The sequence below is a fragment of the Equus caballus genome, chromosome 7, assembly GCF_041296265.1.
Source record: "Equus caballus isolate H_3958 breed thoroughbred chromosome 7, TB-T2T, whole genome shotgun sequence".
NCBI lineage: Eukaryota > Metazoa > Chordata > Mammalia > Perissodactyla > Equidae > Equus > Equus caballus.
Genome location: NC_091690.1, coordinates 3,318,361 through 3,340,722, shown reverse-complemented (window position 1 = coordinate 3,340,722; position 22,362 = coordinate 3,318,361). Strand labels below are relative to the sequence as shown.

The 22,362-nt window shown below is 61.7% G+C and overlaps 1 protein-coding gene and 1 long non-coding RNA gene across 18 annotated transcripts in view; one reads left to right on the top strand and one right to left on the bottom strand.

Annotated features, from left to right (window-relative positions):
* The first annotated feature begins 527 nt into the window (after nucleotides 1-527).
* The window catches only part of DPP9 (dipeptidyl peptidase 9), a 38,327-nt gene continuing 16,492 nt past the window's right edge, over nucleotides 528-22,362 (top strand). For 4 of the 17 annotated variants that reach the window (XR_011440370.1, XR_011440369.1, XM_070272535.1 and 1 more), the window contains exons 1-11: nucleotides 5,187-5,425; nucleotides 7,139-7,392; nucleotides 12,197-12,309; nucleotides 13,742-13,915; nucleotides 13,992-14,160; nucleotides 14,775-14,888; nucleotides 17,213-17,341; nucleotides 18,625-18,686; nucleotides 20,276-20,376; nucleotides 21,505-21,682; nucleotides 21,932-22,094. Coding sequence is in view for 9 of the 17 variants with exons in the window: in XM_070272535.1 (XP_070128636.1) it covers nucleotides 5,358-5,425; nucleotides 7,139-7,392; nucleotides 12,197-12,309; nucleotides 13,742-13,915; nucleotides 13,992-14,160; nucleotides 14,775-14,888; nucleotides 17,213-17,341; nucleotides 18,625-18,686; nucleotides 20,276-20,376; nucleotides 21,505-21,682; nucleotides 21,932-22,094 (1,525 nt within the window). In the remaining 8 variants the exon portion in view is untranslated. Of the gene's footprint in view, nucleotides 775-827; nucleotides 1,334-1,460; nucleotides 1,514-3,712; nucleotides 3,798-4,293; nucleotides 4,342-5,186; nucleotides 5,426-7,138; nucleotides 7,393-12,196; nucleotides 12,310-13,741; nucleotides 13,916-13,991; nucleotides 14,161-14,774; nucleotides 14,889-17,212; nucleotides 17,342-18,624; nucleotides 18,687-20,275; nucleotides 20,377-21,504; nucleotides 21,683-21,931; nucleotides 22,095-22,362 lie in introns of those variants that run through there. The other 13 variants (XR_011440374.1, XR_011440373.1, XM_070272536.1 and 10 more) reach the window with 11 other exon arrangements.
* LOC138924946 (uncharacterized) lies at nucleotides 12,682-19,550 on the bottom strand. The gene is made up of 2 exons (XR_011440375.1): nucleotides 18,606-19,550; nucleotides 12,682-16,812 (listed from the first exon to the last, which is right to left on the bottom strand). It is a non-coding gene; the product is annotated as an uncharacterized lncRNA (long non-coding RNA).

Sequence of the window (22,362 nt, the reverse complement as noted above, 5' to 3'; positions counted from 1 at the left end):
CGCTGACTCCACATCCACCAACGTCCTCGGTTCAGTCCCGGCGAAAACGTGCTCGTATGTTTTTTTCCTTCTGATGGAATTTTAAAACTGTCATAGAAATTCTTGGTCCTCGCTTTTTTTTCTTTTCTTTTCTTATTTCTCCTGCCTTTTTAGAAATTATGATGGAATTTTAAAAATTATTTCAAAGTCAAAAAATTCGAGTTGGCTGATTTGACTGGAAAATTTTAAATGGATGGTAAAAGAGAAAAGGGGAGCTGCAATTAACGAGAAAGAAAAAGCAGCAAGAGTGAAACCCAAAACTTCTGCGTTGGCCGGGAATCGAACCCGGGTCAACTGCTTGGAAGGCAGCTATGCTAACCACTATACCACCAACGCATCGGCGAGGCAAAGTCTCGCCAGGCACCTTTAATAGAAGTATTGTTGGTTGGATTGGGCGATACCAAGTTGCGTGGGGGTGTCTCCTCCCCAGCGTCCCCCTCCGCACCGGAAGGCGCCGCCCATGGCACGTTCCGAGCCGCGAGCCGCGCGGGCCTCGCCCCCCAGAGCCGCGGGAGCCTTGGTGCCGGCCGGGAGGTAGCCAATCCTAGGCCGCCGCTTGGACCGCTCGACTTCCGGGTCAAAGGGGCCTGGGCCGCCGGGTCCCCAGTGTCTGCCGCCCCTGCCGTCCCCCACGCCCGCCACTTCCGGGGCCGCCGTCCGGGCATGGAGCCGCGAGCGTGAGGCGCCGCCGGCCCCGGGACGCCCTGCCCAGCCCGGCCGCCGCCCCGAGCCCCGGTGAGCAGCGCCCCGCGCCCGCCATTGACCCGCCCTGCCTGGGCCGCGACCCTGGACCCGCCGTGGAGCGGCCTCCCAGGGCCTCCGCGCGCCCCTTCCTCCCCGCTCCCCTGGGTGGGGGGCCGCGCCCAGGAAGACCCTCCCTTCCCCGCAGGCCCCGGGGGTCCCCCCTCCCCTCTCCCTGCGTGACAGCGGAGGCCACCTCCCTGCACCCCCTCCCCCTGGCCCCCCCAGGCCTGTCCGGCCCCGCTTCCTGCCGCACAGCCTCAGCCCAGCCCTGACTCTTCCCCATGGCTGCCGCCGCCGACCCATCGGAGGTGGCCCGTCCCTCTGCCCCCACCGCTGCCTCCCCCCTCCCATCCCCCGGGGTGAGGAAGTCACTTCCTCGCCCTCGCGGCCAGACCCTGCCCGCCTTGGAAGGGCCCAGGAGGCGTGCACGGGGGTCACCCATCTCTGGAGTTCCCCCCCCAACCCGGGTCCTGGGGGGAGCCGGGCCCCGTGGGAAGACTTTTGTCCCACGTGCGGTGCAGGGCGACAGACAGCGCCCCAGGGCTGTGAGGTGTGGCTGGGATCACCCGGGTGGAGAGGATCTGGCAGCTGATGGGGACTCCCCAGGGGAAGGAGAGAGGGTGGTTGGCCAGTCCCGGCGTTAACCCGCCGTGTTCATGACATGTTTCCTCTGTCAGGGTCCGTGTCCCACGGCCGAGCCGGCATGGAGGCTTTCTCGACCCTTTAGAAGGTCAGTTGCGCCGGGGTGGGGTGGCCGGGAAGGCCGGCGGGTGGGCCGGTGGGATTCGTTTGCTGGCTCCAGGGTGTAGAAGTTGGCAGGAAGTGGTTTTTCCTGGGGTCACTGCCCTCCGGGACAGTTGGCTGGGACCTAGGCCAGGGGCTGCAGCTTTGTGTGCTCTTTCTGGACGCTTCTCTTTCCATCCAGCCTCCCCCTCCAGCCGCCCCAGGAAGAACCCCCTGAGGGACTCGGGGGGAAATAGGGGAGGGGGACGCTGATTCCAGCTGGATTTGGCGGAGGTGTGGCTGTAACCCCCTAGGACCTGACACAGAACCTCGCACTCAGTCAGCGAATGGTGTGGCTTCTGGCTCTGAAAGGGACTTTCATCCAAATCTCCCTCTGGCGTGATTTTAAATTACTTGTTTAGTTGACAGTATTAGCTGTCATGTAGTTCCTGCTAGTCGGGAACCTGTGCGATCTCATTTCCTCCTGGCAGGAGCCCCAAGAGTAGGTACTGAGGTCCCATTTTATACCTGGGAAAATTGAGGCACAGGGAGGTTAAGTGGCTTCCCCAAGGTCACACAGCCCAGAAGTGGCAGAGCTGGGATTTGAACCCATATCTTGGACAGCAAAGCCCACTCGGTTCACCACCGGACTGAGGTTTAAGCCAGTGCTTCTTTATGGGGACACTTTGCTTCGCCTCTTCTGTGTGATCTCTGTCCCGTGACCAGGCACTGCTTTCTTTGTCTTTAAGCATCTGGGCACCTGCTCATCCTGGGGCCTGGCTGTTGAGAAGGTGGTTGGCTGTCAGCCAGACCAGGGGTCCTTTTGACTTTAGGCAGCGCTCCAGTGAGGCCAGGGACTCGGTCGTCCGACCTGAAATGTTTATTGAGTGCTTCTGTGTGCCAGGTCTGGCTCTGGGCTCAGGGATGAGAGCATGAAGAGGACAGTGGTGGGCCTGCCCTGTGGTGCTGAGGTACCAGCAGGGAGTGCTCCTTCCCCAGGGCAGGGCTAGTCAGGCTGGCGCTAGTGGTGTTTGGGGCCGGATCGTCCCTTGCAGTGGGGTTGGGGACGCCCTGTGCATTGTGGGATACTCAGCAGCATCCCTGGTCTCCACCAACCAGAGGCCGGTAGCTCGCCTCCCAGTTGTGTCAACCAGAAACCACCCCTGGGAAGGCACATCATCCCAGGGGGAGGCCCCCTGGGTTAGGGGCTTCCTGACCCCCAAGAGACTCTGCATTCCCTTATCCTCTGGTCCATGGAGGACCTCGGGTGCTCCACACATTTAAAGACGCAAACTGAGTGGGAGAGAGAGGAGAGGACTCAGACGCGGGGGGGTCACCCTGGCCTCCACCGTCTGACCATCAGGGTTTTATTCCGGTGTCTACTGTGACCAGGGATCAAACTCAGTTTTTTTGCCTAATGCTGAGTTTCTCATCCTTGGACTGTAGACACTGGGGCCGGGTCACTCTCTGTGGGGCTGTCCTGGGCACTGTGGGGGGTGAGCAGCATCCCTAACCCCACCCACTCAATGCCAGGAGCATCCCCAGTGTGACAGCCATGACTGTCTGCAGACATTGCGAGGGTCCCCTGGGGGCAGCATCACCCCCATGGAGAGCCATTGTCCAAGGGTGAGTGCCGTGCAGAAAGACCCGGTGTTGTGAGGAGGGTGACCAGGTGGCAGCTTTGAGCTGAGTGCGGGGGAGAGCTCTGATGAGGTGCTGTTGGGACCCAAAGGATAAGAGGAAGCAGGTCATGTGAAGAGCAGGAAGCAGGTATCCCAGGCAGAGGGACCAGCAAGTGCAAAGGCCCTGAGGTGGGAATGAGTCCCTGTGTTTAGAGGAGAACAAGCCCAGGGTGGTTGCAGATCACGGTCAAGGGCGGAGAGAGAAGGTTGAGGTCAGGAAGGCATCCTAGAGCAGTCACAGTGGGGACTGGGGCTCATTCGGTTTCTGGCAGGTGCCCGCGGGTTGCATCCCTGAGCCCAGCCTCTCGGGGAGCTGTCACCTTGGGAGCCCCGCCTGATTTCTGGCGAACGCCTGGCATCTCCTGAATTTCAAGGCAATTAAGGCCTGAACCACCCGCCTTGTCAGAACGCCCTTGGTCTTGAGTGTCCCCGGAGGCGGGGACAGCCACCTGAGAAATGGGAGGGGGGAGAAGGGGCGAGAAGGCAGCCACCCGCAGCTGCAGCTCTGCTCTCTCCGCCCGCAGGCTGCTCTCCTGAGGTCGCCGAGTGGTTCATGCGGAAGGTCAAGAAGCTGCGCCTGGACAACGAGAACACAGGAAGTTGGAGAAGGTGGGCGCGGCTCGGGAGTAGAATTTCCCGCCAGGTCTGGGTCTGGGAAGACCCCTTTGTCCCCTCCCCCTCCCCTCCAGCCCCATTTCTGCGTTTCCCCGGGCATAGTTGTGGCTGCTTCGCGTGAGGAGGCAGCGTCTCTCCGCCTCGCCATCTTTGACGGGGGCCCGGGGGGAGGGGGGGGCTGGGTCATTCCCTGGGGGGCCGTCCGATGCACGGCGGGGGGTTGAGCAGCATCCCTGGGTTCCACCTGCTTTCTGCCAATAGCTCCCCAACTCGTGACAACCACACGTGTCCCCATCATCACCCAGTGTCCCCAGGGGCAGCGCCTCCCCAGGTTGAGACTGCTGGCTTCGTGATTAGGATGTGGGCTTCACGTCCAACCGACTTGGGTTCCCTGCCCTTCCTCGTGGGTGACATTGGGCGGGCCATTTGGCCCCTCTGAGCCCACTTTCCAGTACCCCAAATGGAGTGACCCGGAACTCCCCTCCCGCAGTTACCGTGAGGCTTAAACGTAATTCTCCACGCGAGGCCCAGGCGCTGGGTAAGTTTCCCTGTCTGGGCCGGCACGAGCCGAAGAGCAGGCAAGAGTCCCCCACGAGCTGACCCCTCGGGGTCCCTTCTCCAACACCCTCAGGCTTGTTTGCTCTGGCGAGCGTGAGCCACTGGGGAGGCGGGAAGGGAAGCAGACGGTTCTGGAAGACAGAGTGATGTCCACACAGTGGGCCATTCCCCAGGCGCAGGCTCTGAAAGCGGGCGGTCCCCGTGCCTGGTGGGTCACGCGTCAGGAGCCAGTTAGTGGTGGCGACCGAGTCTCCCTTCTCGCGTGCGTGGGGCGCCGGTGGGCACAGGCTGGCCCACGAGCCCCCTCGGAGGCTGGGTGTGAGAGCAGAGGCCCGGGCAGCCCTCGTGGGGCAGCGGGTGGCATGCCGTTTCCCGGGAACCTGCACCTGCAGGGACACGGCTAGTGTCCCCAGGACCACCGGGAAGCCTTTCCTCCCTCCGGAGCACGGCGAGCCCCCTGCCCCTTGGCTCCCCTCGCCTTGGCCTCCGTTCCCTCTTGCTGATGACCCTGGTTGGCCTGAACCCTCCAGACCCGCAGCCAGCACCGAGCCCACAGTTCCTTCTCGCCTTCGCCTGCGTCCCTCCTCCCAGGCCCCAGTGGGGCCTCTGGCAGATGCCCTGGGGCTGGTGGCCCCGGCTCGCGGAGCCCCAGCTCAGACAGACGTCACAGAGCTCCCCCGGGGCCTTGACAGTGGCTGCCCTGGAAGGCCGCGGGCTGTCTGCTGTGGCATCATGGGCTGCGAGGTCTCCGGCCAATTGGCAAGAGGCGAGTGTAGGTGGACCTGGCCTAAGTGGCTTGGAATCCGCTCGCATTTCCTCGGCTGTGTAAACTCTTGACCAAAAGGCCAGCACAGGCTGCCGCAGAATGAGCAGCGGCCGGCACAGATGGGCCTCTCCTGTGCCTCGGCTCTGCTGTCCGCAGCGTCTCTGCCGTGAGGCTCTGTCTCTGGAGAGGAGAGGAAGCGGAGGGCCAGGGGCTTGCGCAGCACCCCCCCGATGTTCCATTTCGTTTCTCCGCTCCTGGACCGCATCTTTGCTCCTTGGGCTCTCTGCGGCGATCAGAGGCAAGGCCATTCTTGTTCTTTGCTGTGGGAGGGAGCCACATGCTTTTGTGAGCTGCTCCCGCCGGGCCCTTAGCTTCAGGGGTCCTCGTTGGGCCGTTTCTCTGCCGTGAGCCAGGCTTGAATTGTGGTGGCGCAGTTTGGGGGCAGTTAGGCCGGTTCGAGGAGTTCCCCTAGCTTGGTGTTCTGGGCTTGTTGCCAGCAGCACTGGGGGCCGCCTGGTTCTGGAACACTTGGCAGGTCCTGGCCCCGACTGGGGGCCCACAGTGGATGCTCCCAAGCCACCTTGCCCGCATCTCTGTTGCTCCTCTTGCGTCTTGAAGCAGGCAGGGTCCTTTACCCTCGGCGGGGTCTCTGATGGGCAGGGGGCCGGGCCTCCGGGAAAGGGAGGGGGCTGCGCCAGCCCTGCCCGTGCCATCTCAGCCCGCGGGTGCAGCAGTAGCTTCTGCTCCAGCTTCTTGCAAGTGCACACGACTTGCACCAGCAAAGCCTCTGTCCCAGCGGACGAGGCGACCCGGCGTCCAGCCAGGCCCTCAGCCGTGCGGCGCCCACGGAGGGAAGCACGGCCGGCCCCACTCATGTGGCTCCTCCAGAACCGGGTCCCCATGGCCATGTTTAGACTTCCCTGAGCAAATATTTGCTGGGCCAGTCCAGTCTGGTCAAGAGGTGCACTCAGCAGCGGGGTGGGGGTGGGGGGCGGGTGGTGGCAGGGCAGCAGCTGCTCCCAGAGAGGGAGGACAGTGGGATGGCCTCCGAGGGAGGGACACGGCCACCCTCCCACCTGGAGTCCTCACATTCTCGCGGATGTGACCTGCCCCTCTGAGCTCCTCCAGCAAGGTCCGGGGGCTGCCCCTGCTGGACAGCAAGCTGACGGCAGGAGGGGTGAGGTTTGCCGGCTAATTCCCTGCGCTTAGGCCTCTGTGTGTGGGCGAGCGTGTCTCCCAGCGGGGTTAAGGAGAGATCGCCACTCCTCGGCTCTCCCTGGAATGCCTACTGTGTTCCAGGGACCGCGGGAGGTTCTGGGGCCACTGCCACGAATGGGACAGGCATGGGGGAGACCAGCAATCAATGAACAGCCATTGCGTGAGGATCCTGAGGGCAGAGAAAGGTGGGATGGGGAAGATTAACGAGGAGACCAGCCTCCATAGGGATGGTCATAGGTTTCTGAGCACCTGGCAAATATTTCAGCTGAGATCTGACTAGAAGTTATTCAAGCAAAGAGGGCAAAAAGTGTTCCAGGCAGAAGGGACAGCATGTACAAAGGCCCTGGGGTGGGAAGGAGTCTGACCTGTTTGAGGAGCCAAGAGAAGGCCACTTTGGCCGGGACATAGTGATGAAAGGGGATGGAGTTTGAGAGCCTAGCAGGGGTCGGAGAGCCCTGAAGGCTCTGATGAGGGCTAGTTTTCGCCATCCAGGCTGTGGAAAATGAGGGGGCGTTTTAAGTGACGAGATCGGATTTGCAATGGATATGTGGGGTTGACCCGGGAAACGGTTCCAAGCATTCGGCCGAGAGGTGACAGGGGCCTGGACCTTAGATGTGCTCCTGGTGTCAGCTGAAGCGGAAGAATCTGAGAAATATTTAGGAGCTGGGGAAGGTTGCACGGGCGTGAGGCTCCTCTGGAAGAATTGGAGTGTGGCGCGGGGCAGCCTGTAAGTGCAACTCAGGTCCCAGCCCCTGTTCACCGTCTTCCCACCGCTGTCCCTTCCCCCTCACAGCTTCTCGCTGAACTCCGAGGGGGCCGAGAGGATGGCTACCGGGACGCCCACGTCCGACCGGGGTGACGCGGTGGAGATGGAGGACCCGGCGTGTCGCTTCCAGGTGCAGAAACACTCATGGGATGGGCTCCGCGACATCATCCATGGCAGCCGCAAGAACTCAGGCCTGATCGTCAACAAGGCCCCACACGACTTCCAGTTCGTGCAGAAGAGGGACGAGTCGGGCCCCCACTCGCACCGCCTCTACTACCTGGGTAAGCCCCAGGCTGCCCTGAGCGGGCCATGGTTCCAGGACAGCTGCTACCGGGTCCCCTGGTCCCCGGAGGTCAGCTGGTCCTCTCAGTTAGCAGGTCCAGAGAGAGAGGCCCGGCCCTGGGTGCCGTGCTGCCCACAGGTGACAGCTGTTTACAGTGAAGCTCTGGGCGAAGGTTCGGCGACGGAGTCAGTACCCCGGGGAGTGGAGCGGAGGGCAGTCCTGCCCGCCCGTGCTGCAGCCGGGCTGCGGTGCTCAGCTTGTTTCCAGACCTTAGCAGGGCCCGTGCCCTGAGTCAGCGCCCAGTCCCCGGGGCTGGGCTGGCCCCGTGAACACTAGGGCTCCCCCGGCAGCCGGCGTCGTGAGTAACTCCAGTAGGCGCTCGCCGTGGAGGGCTGTGTTAAGAAAGCTCAGGCTCACCAAAAGGCACCGAGGTTGCGTAACTGCGTCCGCCGTGCGCTAACCTCAGAGAGTGGTCCGCCATGCGTCTGCTGTCCCTGCCCGAGGTCCCTGGATGAGCGTGATCCTCGCGCATCACTTCGTGCTCCGGGCATGGGCCTGTGAGCAGCGCCATCTGCGGTGGCCCGGCCGAGGGAGGGCCTCCAGGGCGTGGGTTAGGCCTCACGCACACCTGTCACCTCAGCAGCTGGGCCAGCGCCTGGCTCCTGCCTGGTAGGTGGACGGTCGCCATCTGTGGAGCCCTGAAATGTTGCCCCCCTTTCCTGGGGGTCTCACAGGCTGGAGGGGAGTGTACTCCTTGGAAAATGGCATGACACGTGATTGATGGCCCACCCTCCGCACTCGCGACATCCAGGGCCACATCCTTCTCTGTGTCCCAGTCCCTGGGACAATGCCTGCCCCTGGTCAGGCCCTCAGTCAACACAAATGACAGAACCCATGACTGCAGGTGATTCCCTGCCTGAGGCTGACTCCACGCTAACGACCACGACGGTGGCCGAGATGGACGCCAGGGGGCTGTCCCCTGCCCACAGTTAGTGCAGCCCCTCTTTATAGAGACCCAGGGGGAGCCCAGATGGTGGTTGGCAAGCACAGCGTTCACAAGAGGAAGGATCTAGAACAGGGTCGGCAAGCCACAGCCGTATGTTTCTGGAAATCTAATTTTCCTGGCGCCTGGCCACACCGGTGTCCGTTTACGTACCATCGATGGCAGCTTTCGAGCGCAGTTGCGACAGAGTTCATGTGGTCCGCACAGCCAAAAGTATTTGCCATGCAGCCCTTTTCAGGAAAGAGTTTGCCAGCTCCAGCCTGGGGGAGGTTAGACCGTGGCGTATTCAGGTCACGCTCAGCCGAGGGAGAGCTTGCTCTTTGCACTGAAAGTGGCCGACACTCATGCTCTCTGGTGGCTGTTCCCTCTCTTATCTCCATGGCTCTGTGGCTTGCACAGCCCTTTCTCCCAGCACAGCCTTTGGCCGGCCACTCGCTCAAGTTCAGGTTGCCGCCCGGGTCAAGGTACTTTTATGAGTTTCTTGTGGCTGTTGGGTTACGGTTCACCAGCGACCCGGCGGCTTAAAACCGTGGACATTGCGTCTCTCGCATTCTGGAGACCACAAGGCCGAAACCCAGGTGTCGGCCGGGCCGCGCTCCCTCCGGAGGCTCCAGGGAACCGTTGGTCCCCGCCTCTCCCAGCTTCTGGGGGCCGCCGGCATCCCTTGGCTCATGGCCGCGTCCCTCCCATCTCTGCCTCCATGGTTACGTGGCCTCCTCCCCTTCTGTCTGTCACCTGATTGCATTTAGGGCCCGCTAGGGGTGTGGCCTGGCAGAGACCCCAAAACATTCCTGGAACAGCCCAGAGCTGTGCTGTCTCTTGGGGGGGTGTTGCTCCCCCTGGGGCCGATCCAGCCTGCCTCGCTCACTGCCCTTGGGGTACCATTGACCTCTCTTCATGCCGACTTCTTGGGGCGGGCCTCCCAGGAGTCCCCGAGTGTTGCTCATACTTCTTTGGCTAGCCCAGCCCCTGGGTGGGTGCTGGCTCAAAGCGTGCAGCCCGGCCCCTGCTTTGCCGGGGCCCCTGCCTCGGCTTGCCTTGCGGGGCACGTGGAGCAGTTGGCGGCCCCCCAGGGAAGGCTCGTGGATGCGCATGATGCAGCCTGACGCGAGCGGGACGGAGCAGAGAAGGGGATGTGCCAGCGTCTGTTGCCAGGAAGGCAGGATGGCAGCGGCTCGGGGTCCAGGGCTCAGACGGTGGCGGGAACCCTCCCATCTTGACTCTCCTGCTCCCCGCCGCAGATGGGCCTTGGGTCACACGGGGAGGGTGCAGGGCCCTGGGGGAGTCCCTTAGAGGGGAAAGCGAGACCTCTGTGTCTTGGTCCAGACCCAGAGTCACGTGCCCTGCAGGCCAGTCACCAAAGGCCACAGTGCACCGGGGTGAAAGGGCGCTTGCACAGGCCCGGGCCACCTGCCGGACCAGTGGGGGTGGGGGTGCTGTCCCCAAAGAGGGGGCGGAGCTGGTCAGAGATGGCAGGAGAGAGGCAGCCACAGCAGAAATCAGCAGCTGTCGTCGGCTGTCTCAGACCCCCGCTTCGCATGCTGAATGTCCCCGTCACAGGTGCCGAGAGCAGCTGAGCACGAGAATGTGCTGGCTGGGGCCGCGTGGTGTCATCACTTATTAATCAGCAGGGCGGTGAGGTGGCTCCCAGTGTCCTTGGCAAGGCCGCACTGTCGACTTCCTGTTTGGGAAGCCCTGGCTCTCCCAGAGAGCCCCGCGGCGGGGGCCGTCCAGAACACACTGCCTGGTGGGGAAGGAGCCAGCATGGCCACCCGCTCCCTCCCAGCCTGCCGTGCTGCCCCAGGCGCTGTTTTTAAAAATTGGGGTGTAATTCACATCCCATAAAATTCACTCCTGTAAAAGTGGACAACTCGCTGGTTTTTAGTATATTCACAGTACTGTGCGGCCATCGCCACTGTCTAATGCCCGAACATCCCATCACCCCAAAAGAGACCCCGTCCCCGTCAGCAGTCACCCCGCACCCTCTCCCCCAGCCCCTGGCAGCCACTGACCCACTTCCTGTCTCTGTGGATCTGCCTCTTCTGGATGTTTCATAGAAATGGAATCCCACACCTCCTCATTCTCGTCCCCACTTGTCGTGTGGGCTTGAGAAGGAGAAAGGCCCCATGGGTGGCCTGGATGGGCAGTGTCATGTCCATGCCTCCCCCTGGAAATGAGTGGGACCGAGGCAGCGTACGAGTCCTTCGAGATGGCGCTGTGCGCGTTCTTTCCCACGCCTCTCAGTTAACTTTGCATGGTCCCTGAATCTGTTTTCCAAGGAAACCTTATTAAGCTAATCTTTTTCTTTAAATCCGCTCTTCTTTTACTAACTGTCCTTCACGAGCAAACTTTATCCTCAGTGGAAAGCCCGAGTCGCTTGCCATAAGGAGAAGCTGCCCGTGAAAATAACTGTGAACAGAGCGGGTTGTCTCCATCAGCTCTGGCTCCCGCCGTTGTCACTCTTACCAGCGAGAGCCCGCTGGCGGAGGGCATGCGCAGAGGCCAGCTCCCGACCGGGTCTTCCTCCCGGGGAAGCTCGGCACTCAGGATCAGAGAGGGGTTCGTGCTCTCTGATCTGTCGTCAGCCCACGGCCCCTTCCTGGGCTGGCCAGTGCTGGAGGGTCGTGCGGGGGGCGCACTGACGTTATTAACACTAGGACCGCCATCCATCGAGTTAAAGACGCTGCCAGCTAGAGTATATGCCCTGAGTTTATTTGCCGCTAAGAACACCAGAGGGGCCAGCCCCGTGGCCGAGTGGTTAAGTTGGCGCACTCTGCTACGGCCACCTGGGGTTTCGCCAGTTTGGATCCCGGGCGCGGACATGGCAGCGCTCATCAAGCCATGCTGAGGTGGCATCCCACATGCCACAACCAGCAGGACCACAACTATAGTGTACAGCTGTGTACTGGGGGGCTTTGGGGAGAAGAAGAAAAAAAGAAGATTGGCAACAGTTGTTAGCTCAGGTGCCAATCTTAAAAAAAAAAAAAGAGCGTGACAGCGCCCTCGAGAGCAAGACCCGTCTTGACCTTAGAGACGTAGGATGTGAAAAACCGTGGCTTGCTGTGGAGGTGCTGCAGCTCCCGAGTGACAGCCTGGGCCGTGCTGAGGGTCTGTGCCCCTTACCCCAGTGAATCCTCGCGGGTCCTCAGTAGCTCACAGCTCCTGTCATCTCATGGGGAAGGGTAGATCAGATCAGTGGTTCTCAGTCGGGGCCGCCCTGCCCCCAGGCACAGTGGGCCATGTCTGGGGACATCTGTGGCTGTCACACTGGGAGCTCCTGGCATCGGGTGGTTGGGGCCAGGGATGCTGCTCAGCCCCCCCCCCCCCGATACAGCGCCCAGGACGGCCCCCCAGAGAGCAACCCGGCCCCGAGGTCCACAGGGTGCAGGAAGGAGATGCTGGGTCAGACGCACATTTCCCGATTCCTTTTCACGCTTTGCCCGCCTCCTAGATTGAGTCCTGGCCTTTGCAAAAACCTTTCGTAGAGAGGGACACTCGGGGCCAGAGCCTGACCGGTTGAGAGCTGGGTGACCCTGACTTTTTCTTCTGTCGCGCGCCGTTTCTTCGTCATTTAGGCCGAGACCCTCAGCCGGACCTCTCAGAGCTGGAGGACTCTGTTACTGCTGCTGACGCCCTGAATCCCGGGTCCGGAGCTTATCTGGCGGGTGGGCTGTGCCGCCAGCCCGGCAGAATGACGTAGAAGCAGCGGGAGCCCGAGTCGTGGCCTGAGACCGCCGCCACGCCCCTGTCCCCGTCCTGGGCCGAGTCACCCACACCGGTTTTTGTCTCTTCCCCGAAGGGATGCCCTACGGCAGCCGAGAGAACTCCCTGCTCTACTCTGAGATTCCCAAGAAGGTCCGGAAGGAGGCCCTGCTCCTCCTGTCCTGGAAGCAGATGCTGGATCACTTCCAGGTGAGCGCCCAGGGGGGCCTGCCAGGGGCGAGGGGGGTGGGCACGAGGCCGCTAGGTCAGGTGGCGCCCGATTTCCAGGCACCCTCAACCGCCGAGGGCCCTGGCCCGCCACGCGGTCACCGCAGCGCCCGCAGAGGAGAGCATCCAGCTCTGTCCCTGTGCGACGCACCCTCCCCTCCCCAGTCTGCGCTCCAGCCCCAGAGCACAGGTGTCCGCGAGAACTCTTCTCAGGAGCCTCTCTTCCCTGTAAATGCCTCGCCGAAGGCCTGCAAGTGGCTTGGGCGAGGCCCTTGTCTGGAGGCTTGGCGAGTAATTAATGTCTTCCACAGTCGGCTTTCTTCTGGGGAGAAGATGCCAAGTGAGGGACCCGAGTGCCTTTGGTGTTAGTTTATTTGGGTTTCTTTTTGGTTGTAAAAGTAATATAACAACACCAGGGGGTGGGGGGTGACATGACACACTCTGAATTTCCCCATGCCCACACAGTAGCTGTCCCGTATAGCCCCCACGCCGACCAACTCAGGTGTACGTAGCTTGCGTCACGGCATGGGGGTAATTTTGCCTTGGATTCTGTCTTTAAGAACGTATTGTGCCAGCCCTGATGGCCTAGTGGTTAAAGTCTGGTGCTTTCGCCACCTCGGCAGCCCGGGTTCGCTTCATGGTCGTGGAACCACACGGCCTTCTGTCAGTAGCCATGCTGTGGTGGCGGCTTGCACAGAAGAAGTAGAAAGACTTACAACCAGGATGCATGACCATGCACTGGGGCCTTGGGGAAAAGGAAAAAACGTATTAACATTCCTCCGAATCTCTACGTCGTCTTCAGAATCCTCCTTGGGACAGCTGTGGGGTGCCCACAATAGTTCACCTGCCCGGACCCCCTCCCCGCCCAGGCCTGGCGTCTGGGGGGTCAGGTGGTCCTGAATTTGCCCCGTCTCCCACCTGCGCAGAAAGCAGGGACGTGTGGCATTGGGGGGTTCAGACAGGATATTCTCAGAAGTGGGCTGAGAGTGGGCAGGAAGGGAGGGGTCTGTAGGATTGGCACTGGGACCAGGGATGAGCACTCCGGCGGTGTCCCTCTGTGCCCTGTGTCTGCCTCAGAGAGATTCCCTGGGGAAATGTGCGCCTGGGCAGGTGCAGAGACGGGGCTGAGAAGGGGGGAGCTCCAGGTGAGCCCCGGACACCCCGTCAGCCGGGCCTGTTATTCCAAGCCCACTGGGCCCCCTCACGGCCTCCGGGCCGGGGCACCCCTCTGGCCACCCGCTTGGGGTTCTGCTGCCCGTCCTGCTCAGCACGTCTCTGCTCATCAGAAAGTTCTCTCTGGCGTGGACCAAAGTTGGATGGTCAGATTCCTCCCGGGAGGCGCAGGCCGGAGGATCTGTGCCCGGGGTGCCAGGGCCTCCAGCAGCTGACGCCGCTCCCGTCTGTGTGTCCCCAGGCCACGCCCCACCACGGGGTCTACTCGCGGGAGGAGGAGCTGCTGCGGGAGCGGAAGCGCCTGGGGGTCTTCGGCATCACCTCGTACGACTTCCACAGCGACAGCGGCCTCTTCCTCTTCCAGGCCAGCAACAGCCTCTTCCACTGCCGGGATGGGGGCAAAAACGGCTTTATGGTGAGCCCCGCGCCCTGGCTGGGGCGGGCGGCCGGGCGGGGGCCTGCCCCCCTGAGCCGGGTCTGTCTGTCCCCAGGTGTCCCCCATGAAGCCGCTGGAAATCAAGACCCAGTGTTCGGGGCCCAGGATGGACCCCAAGATCTGCCGCGCCGACCCCGCCTTCTTCTCCTTCATCAACAACAGCGACCTGTGGGTGGCCAACCTCGAGACGGGCGAGGAGCGGCGGCTGACCTTCTGCCACCGAGGTGAGGCGGGCGGGGGGCCCTGTGGTCTTGGCCGGGGCGCATGGGAGCCTGTATCCCTGGGTGCCATCTCTCGGGTCGGGCCAGCACTTCCTGTGGACGGCCGTCCTAGCTGCCAGTCCAGCTTCTAGAAAGTTCTCTCCCCCCAGTCCACTCCCTGTACTGCCTAGCACCTCCCTGGACCACGCTCTCACTGGTCACCCACCCTGGGCCCTCTGCTGGCTCGCAGGAAGTCCCGCCACCTGGTGTGTGGTTTTTCTCTGCATGTATCAGCCCGCCTACCCTGCCAGGTGCAGACATCTGTGAGCTCTGCCGCTCCCGGCCTCGGAGCCCGGATCCCTGCCCCCGTCCCGCCCTTCAGCCCTGGCGCCCTCTGCACCTGAGCTGCTCGTCTGGGGGCAGCTCAGACACTGGCCGTGTCCAGAGACAGCTGGCTTCAGAGCTCCTGGCCTCGAGTGGGTGGGGGCCGGGGATGCTGCTCAACCCCCCACAGTGCCCAGGATGGCCCCCCATAGAGAACGTTCTGGCCCCAAATGTCAGCAGCACCGAGTGGGAGAAGCCCTGGCCTGCCCTCCACTCAACTCCTCACCTTTCGCTGGCTCTCCCCCCCACCCCAGGGTTATCCAGTGTCCTCGACGACCCCAAGTCTGCGGGCGTGGCGACCTTCGTCATCCAGGAGGAGTTCGACCGCTTCACTGGCTACTGGTGGTGCCCCACGGCCTCCTGGGAGGGTGAGTTCCTCTCCGTTTTGTAAAATGCGTCTGCACGCACTCCTTTGGTTAACAGAATCAGTCCGTCTTTCTGCTCTTTGCTCTTAAAGTAAACCTCACAACCTTTCCCTCGATACCAGAGTCTTGGTCCACCGGGGCTGCTCCAACACGGTGCCTTAGACACAGCAGAGCTTTCTTCCCCACGGTTCTGGAGGCTAGAAGTCCAGGGTCGACCCCCACCCCGGAGGATGGTCCTGCCGCATGCCCACAGCGCTCAGGACCAAAAGTCCTGCCGTAGAGAGAGTTCCAGCTCTGAGAGCCGAGTTGAAGCTTCGGGTATCTTAAATCTTGATGGGTTTCGCCAACAGTGTCTGAAAGCAGCCAGCTGGGCGGGTCCTTTTGTGCCTGTTTCTCTGCCCGATGCCTGGAGTGGGGGCATCTGATTCCCTCCCCCGCCTTCAGTCAAGCAGAATCCCTCTTCTGAGCCTGGGGAGCTGTTTCCGGGGAGGCGCCAGTAGCGTCTGAGCCTCTGCTGCGGGAGCAGCCGTGGAAGCGGGGTCTCCTTGTTCACAGGCGCCCCGCCAAGCGTCCCCCCGCCCCGGGCTTGGCGTGGGCCAGGCCTCGCGGCTAGTTGACTTATCTGTGGCCTGAGCGCTGACTTCTGCGTGTTTCAGAAGAACACGTGGCCGCAAAAGCCGAGCTTTCTGGGGGAGCTCCCCGACCCCCTGCCGCCTGGGCGGGGTCTTGGCGATGCCCTGTGCGCCCCAGCGCTCCATGTCCCTGGGAACGGGGCCCAGACCAGGCGTTAGCGTCTTGGGTCAGGTCGTGCAGCCTGTGGCTCCTTGCGGGCCTGAATAAGTGGCCATCCCTCCCTTCGATTTCCCAGCTTGTAAAATGAGGTTGTTGCCAAGATCAGGGTCTCTCGCCCTGTGGACGCTGGGGCCAGAGCGTTCTCTGGGGGCCGTCCTGGGCACTGTGGGGCACTGAGCAGCATGGCTGACCCCTATCCTCTCAATATGCCACTTGAGTTGTGACAACCACAGATGTCTCCAGACATCGCCACGTGTCCTGGGAAGCACAGAATGGCCCGGTTGAGATCCACTGGCCTAGATGACGTCAAAGGTCCTAACTCTGGTGCTCTGTAGCGGCTCAAAACCCCCTTAATAAAGGCCCCGAGAGCTGCGCCAGAGGGCTGCTCATCCCTTGTGGAGTGGCCCCCTCCTCACACTGCGCCCCGGGGCTGTCACAGTGTCTTGCACTGACCATGCCGACCCCAGAGGGCCCTTCCTGGCCCACACACTCAGCCCCTGAATGACCCATGCCCAGCGGATGGTCCCGGCCACTGAATTTGAATTTGAACCACGACCCTGCCCCTCCCACCTGACGGCCTCAGGCCAGCCCCTCAGCCCCAGGGCCTCCACACAGCCCCACAAAGCAGGCGTGGACATGGCCGGCCTGCGGGCAGCGTGGGGCTTGGCCAAGGTCCCCGGTCGGGATGATTCTGGAGACGTCGTTGGCCAGTCGGGGTGAGTGTGAGGTGAGGGCACAGGAAGCAGCCGATCGAGAGCCTTCGGCAGCTGAGGAAGGAAAGGGCTTGTTCAGGAAGGAGCAGCCGTGGGCTCCGTCCCGTGACGTCAGCATCGCCAGTGCCACACTCCCTGCCAGGCTGTCCCCGCCCGGTGATTCACGTGTTTCTCATAGCGGCTTTCGTTTTGCCTTTCTTGAGCCCTATCTTAGTTTGCTCGCTTGGCCATAACAAAGTCCCGCAGACCCGGGGCTTCAACGACACGTTTATTTCCTTCCGGTGCTGGAGGCTGGAGTCCGAGATGGAGGAGTCGGCAGGGCTGGCTTCTCCTGAGGCCTCTCTCCTGGGTGTGTAGATGTAGTCTCCTCCCTGTGTCCTCAGTGGTCCCCCTCTAAGCATCTGGGTCCTCATCTCTTCTTCCTGTAAGGACATCAGTCCTGTTGGATCAGGGCCCACCCTAATGGCCTCAGTTTAACTTAATCACCTCTTTAAAGACCCGTCTCTAAGTACCGTCACGGTCTAAGGTCCTGGGGTTAGGGCTTCAGCAGGGACCGTTCAGCCCAGAACATCCCATGTGGGCTCCTCGCCATTTTGTGCTGGGAATAGCTGAGTTCTCGTGCCTGTTGCACAGTAAGGAAACTGAGGCCCCGAGAGGGGACGTGACCGGCTTAAGGGCTAAACGGCAGAGCCAGGGTTCTGACCCCAGGGCTCCCACTCTTGTCCGGGCTCAGCGTGGGAGAGCGGAGTCCCCCTGCATGAGGAGGGGGCGGAGGGGCAGCGGGGACTCCGGGACCCTCAGCAGCCCCCCGCCACCTGCCAGGTCCCGAAGGCCACAAGACGCTGCGCATCCTCTACGAGGAGGTGGATGAGTCGGAGGTGGAGATCATACACGTGCCCTCCCCGGCTCTGGAGGAGAGGAAGACAGACTCCTACCGCTACCCCAGGACAGGTGAGGGCCGGTGTGGCGGGCGGGCGGGCGGGCCGGCGGCGGCTGAGGCCTCCCCGAGCACGGCGCACCGGCCAGGCCGGGTCCACAGGGCCCAGGGAAGCAGGCTGGGTGCAGGGGCCAGAGCAGGACCTGCACCGCCATCAGTGTGGCCAGCTTTCTGCCTCGAGGCCCACGAGACCCCAAGGTCTCCCCACGGGATATCCACGGCCTGTGAGAATGGACTCGAGTTTGCCTGTTTGTCGGGAGAAGCTAGAAATCCAGACTCATCTGCGTTATCTCCCAATGCTTAAATAGTGCTCGAATTATTTAAAAACACAGTAGGGACCAGCCTGGTAGCATAGTGGTTAGGTTTGCATGTACCGCTTCGGTGGTTTGGGTTCGCAGGTTTGGATCCTGGGCATGGGCCTAGCCCTGCTCATCAAGCCACACTGTGGTGGCATCCCACGTAAAATAGGGGAAGATAGGCACAGATGTTAGCTCAGGGCCAATCTTCCTCACCACAAAAAAAAAACAAAAAAAAAAAACCTAAACCACACAAAATACACATTCAGGCCTTCAGGCCTCCCACTCGTGACCTTTCTGGAAGCATATAGAAGACGCGCCCTTGCTAACTTAGCACTACCACGTGCCTGCTCTACAGAGCCTTCCCAGAGGACATTTCCGATCCCAGGGCAATGGGGAAGGTCGCTCTTTTCCCCCGTTTGACAGATGGGAAAGTGAGCCTCGGAGATGTGACCTGCCCAGGGCCGCTAGAGCCGTGAGGGCGGGGTTGAGATTCGTCGTAGCAGTTACTGGAGCCTGACGCAGCGCTCCTCCGGGACGTGGGTCTTGGACGCCGCCTGCCTCCAGAAGGCTCGGGCCCAGCTGGGTCTCGTGGACGTGTGCCACCTTCCTGCCCCCTTAGTCGTTTTATTATGGTTGTGTCCCCTCTTTACAACCAGCTTTCAAACTCTCCAAAGGCAGGACGGCGTCCTCCTCCCACTCGCGTCTCCCATGGCGTGCCCCCCAGCACAGGGTCTGGCCTCTGTTCTAAAACCATAAAGGTGGTTGTCATGTCACTGTGAGGAGCGAGTCAGAGCCCAAAGTCAGAAAGTCTGCCCGAGGGACACTGTGCCTGGTCCAGAGAGGGTGACATGTCCACAGAGAGGACCTTGGACGGCCCCCCATGCCATTGTGGCACCTCGCAGTGGGCCCACCCCCCCCCCGCAGCCTCTGCCCCACACACCTGCTGTCAGCCCATGCAGGCGACAGCTGCCAGGCTCACCTTGCCCTCGTTTCCGCAGGCAGCAAGAATCCCAAGATTGCCTTGAAGCTGGCCGAGTTTCAGACGGACGGTCAGGGCAAGGTATGTGTGGCTGGCACCCCCGGGGAAGCTTCCAGATGCCAAGAGGAGGGGCCGGGGTGTGTGTGGGAGACAGTCGGGTGGCACCAGCAGGCCGCTCGCCCCCTTCCCAGGGACAGGTGACCCCCTTGGCCCGCTGCACCCAGAAAGGCACTACCCAGAGCCTCCGTCTGTGAAACCGGGAGCGGTGGGCGTGGCCTTCTGTCCCTCCAGGGGTCACGCGGCACGAGGAGTGATGCCAACGAGCAAGCCTTGACAGAGGTCCCGCTGGGATCAGGCTGTGGCCTTCTCAGTCCTGCGGGGGGCGGTGACTTGGAGGTCCGGGCCTCTCTTTGGGCTCCCAGAAGAGAGAGCTCTGTGGGACAGCTGTCCGAGGGACCCCAGCCTCAGACTGGGCTGCCCTCACCCCAGCGTTTGGCACAGATCCTCACGTATCACTTTCCCAGACCCATCCGTGTCTGGCTCATTCTTTGTCACCTGGTCAGCATCAAGGACAAGGGTCCTCATCCCCCAGGGAGTCAGGACCCCACAGCCAGGAGGGCAAAAGAGGCTGCAGCCAAGAAGGCAGCTGGCCGTGGGGGCGCCAGGTGTCAAAGGGAAGCACCCCCCACGTCAGGGATTCGAGAGCTCCCGCAGACCGAGGGAGCCCGGGCCTAGTTTGGTCCAAACGCCTTCCTGTGTAACGTTCCAGAAAAAACCATAAGATAAACTATACTCGTTTGCATAATTTGGGGGTTGGTTTTTTGGGGGGCACGCTTAGGCCATGACCAAACCCCTTTTCCACTCATGACCAGAACATTCTGGCAGATTGAGCAGGGATCTGCCGTCAGCGGCTTTGCTGAGCTCCCGCAGTGTTTGAAAGGGTGCCTGGCCCCATCAGACGAGCAGGGTCCTGCGGTGGGCGTGAGGTGTGCCAGCTGAGCAGCAGCCAGGGCACGTGGGAGTGGCGGCCTGCTCGGCTGCGGGATGTCCCAAGGCCCCGCCTGCCGTCTCCCCTCCATCCTACCCGGCAGATGCTGTGCCTGCCCCCTGTAGGCTCAAGGAGGCCGCGGCGTCCGGGGACCACGTCTTGCCCGTGGCCACCTGGCTCTGCCCTGACCGCCCCGGCCAGCACCCTCAGTTTCCAGCCAGTCGGCTGCCCTAGCAAAGTACCACAGACGGGGCGGTTCACGCCACAGAAGTTTCTTCTCTCCCAGTTCTGGAGGCTGAGGGTCTGAAATCAAGGTGTCGTCCGGCTGGTTCCTTCGGAGGCCGTGAGGGAAGGGGCTGTTCCAGGCCTGTCTCCTTGGCTCATAGCCGGCCATTTCTCCTTGTGTCTTGGCACGAGGCCTTCTCTCCGTCTGTGGCGTCTGTGTCCACATTTCCCCCTTTTATAAGGACAGTCCTGTCAGATTGGGCCCACCGTACTCCGGTATGATCTCATCTTAACTGATTTCGTCTGCAGCCACCCTCTTTCCAATAAGGCCCCACTCTGGGGTGGCGGGGGTCAGGACTTCAACGTACGGATCTGGGAGGGGCCACCTTGCACCCCTAACAGTGGCCCAGGCAGCACGTGGTCAGGCCGGAGGGTGACCGAGTCTGCTTCCCCTTAGATCATCTCGACCCAGGAGAAGGAGCTGGTGCAGCCCTTCGGCACGCTGTTCCCAAAGGTGGAGTACATCGCGAGGGCCGGCTGGACCCGCGACGGCAAATAGTGAGTGCCCCATCGGATACAATCCGAGCCATTCCCAGCCGGGGCCTGGGGACCCAGGGGTGAGAAACACGGGACACCGAATAGAAGGGTCCGCTTTTCACTCACTTTCCACCCCTGCTGCCCGCAGCAAGGACAGAAATCTCCAGGTCAGGGCCCCCCACCACCATCCGCGAGCCACGTCCAGCGCACTGCCCATTTTCATGGGGCCCACGAGCCAAGAATGGCTTTTATGTCTTTAAACGATGGGGGGGAGAAATCCAAAGAAGAACGTTTCATCACATGTGAACACGATATGAAATCCCCATTTCAGCGTCCATGAGTCACGTTTCACGGGCACATGGCCTCGCACAGCTAGACTCGTTCGGTTACGGGTCACCCCTGCCGCCTTTGTGCCACCCGCCAGCGTTGAGTAGTTTTGAACAAAACCGTGTGGCCCACAAAGCCGAGATGTCTGCTCGCTGGCCCCTTGACAGAAAAAGGTGCCTTCAGCGCTCCAGACACCTGCCAGGCCCCTTCCCCACAGAGACGGCCAGGCTCAGCCCAGCACCGCAGCCGGCCGCGGGCTCACGCTCGAATCCACATCTCCTCTCTGGTTTGGTTTTCACTGTTCTGTCTTTATGCTTTTTTTTGGCATTTGTACTGCCGACAGGACTCCATTTAAAATACATTTAGGGGGCCGGCCCTGTGGCGTAGCGGTTAAGTTTGCAGGCTCCACTTCGGTGGCCCAGGTTTCGCAGATCCTGGGCGCAGACCTACACCACTCTTCAAGCTATGCTGTGGTGGTGTCCCACATACAAAATGGAGAAAAACAGGCTACAGATGTTAGCTCAGGGCCAATCTTCCTCACCAAAAAAAACAGAAACAAAAAAAATACATCTAAGTTAAAAAATTGTCCATTTCCAACCAAGTATGAAATACAGGATAGTATGCACAGGCTGAGAATTTGGCGGAAATGATGAAGTTTGTGAAACGCCGTCCTAAGTCCTAAAGATGTGAGACATTTCCAGAACAGGCGCCATGATCCATGGTCAGGCATAGGCGAAGTCAGCAAAGAGGTGGCTTCCAGCACCCAGCTTGCCTCCGATGGCCCCTGAGGCCTCAGGCTTCTCTCTCTCCTCGCCCTCTCAGTGCCTGGGCCATGTTCCTGGACCGGCCCCAGCAGCGACTCCAGCTGGTCCTCCTCCCCCCGGCCCTGTTCATCCCCACCACCCAGGACGAGGAGCAGCGGGCGGCCTTCGCCAGAGCCGTGCCCAGGGACGTGCAGCCCTACGTGGTGTACGAGGAGGTCACCGACGTGTGGATCAACGTAAGGGCAGGGAGGTGCCGGCGGTGCAGCCCGCCTGGGCCCCCAGGTCCCCAGCTGGGCAGAAGCCAGCGAGGGGCTGAGTTGGCCCCCGAGGGGAGAAGTGAGCTCGGGCGGCGGGGAGAGTCTGCGGAGTTTCCCTGCCACCACAGCCCGGCCCCCTGTCGGAGCGTCCCCCTCGGGCGGGGCGGGGCGGGGCGCCGTGTTTCTGCCCCCGCCTTCTGACGCGTCTTCTGTCTTCTGCCCGGACAGGTTCACGACATCTTCTATCCCTTCCCCCAGTCAGAGGGAGAAGACGAGCTCTGCTTCCTCCGCGCCAACGAGTGCAAGACGGGCTTCTGCCACCTGTACAAGGTCACCGCCATTCTCAAGCCCCACGGCTACGACTGGACCCAGCCCTTCAGCCCCGGGGAAGGTGAGCAAAGCCTGACTCAGGCCGTGGCACGTCCAGTCATCCGTCTGTGGCTCAGTGCACTGTTTGTTCATGGACCCCTCCCCGTGGCCGGGCGCGCCCCGCAAGGGAGGGGCGCGATGAGTAAGACGGCCGCCCTTCGTGCAAATCACTCACGCTCCGGCAGGGGTTCCACCAGCAGGCTCTTCGTTCAGTCACTCCCCAGTGTTTACTCAGCAGCTATACGTGCCAGGCCCTTTGCACGCCAGGCATCGGCCATCTCCAGCCCGCA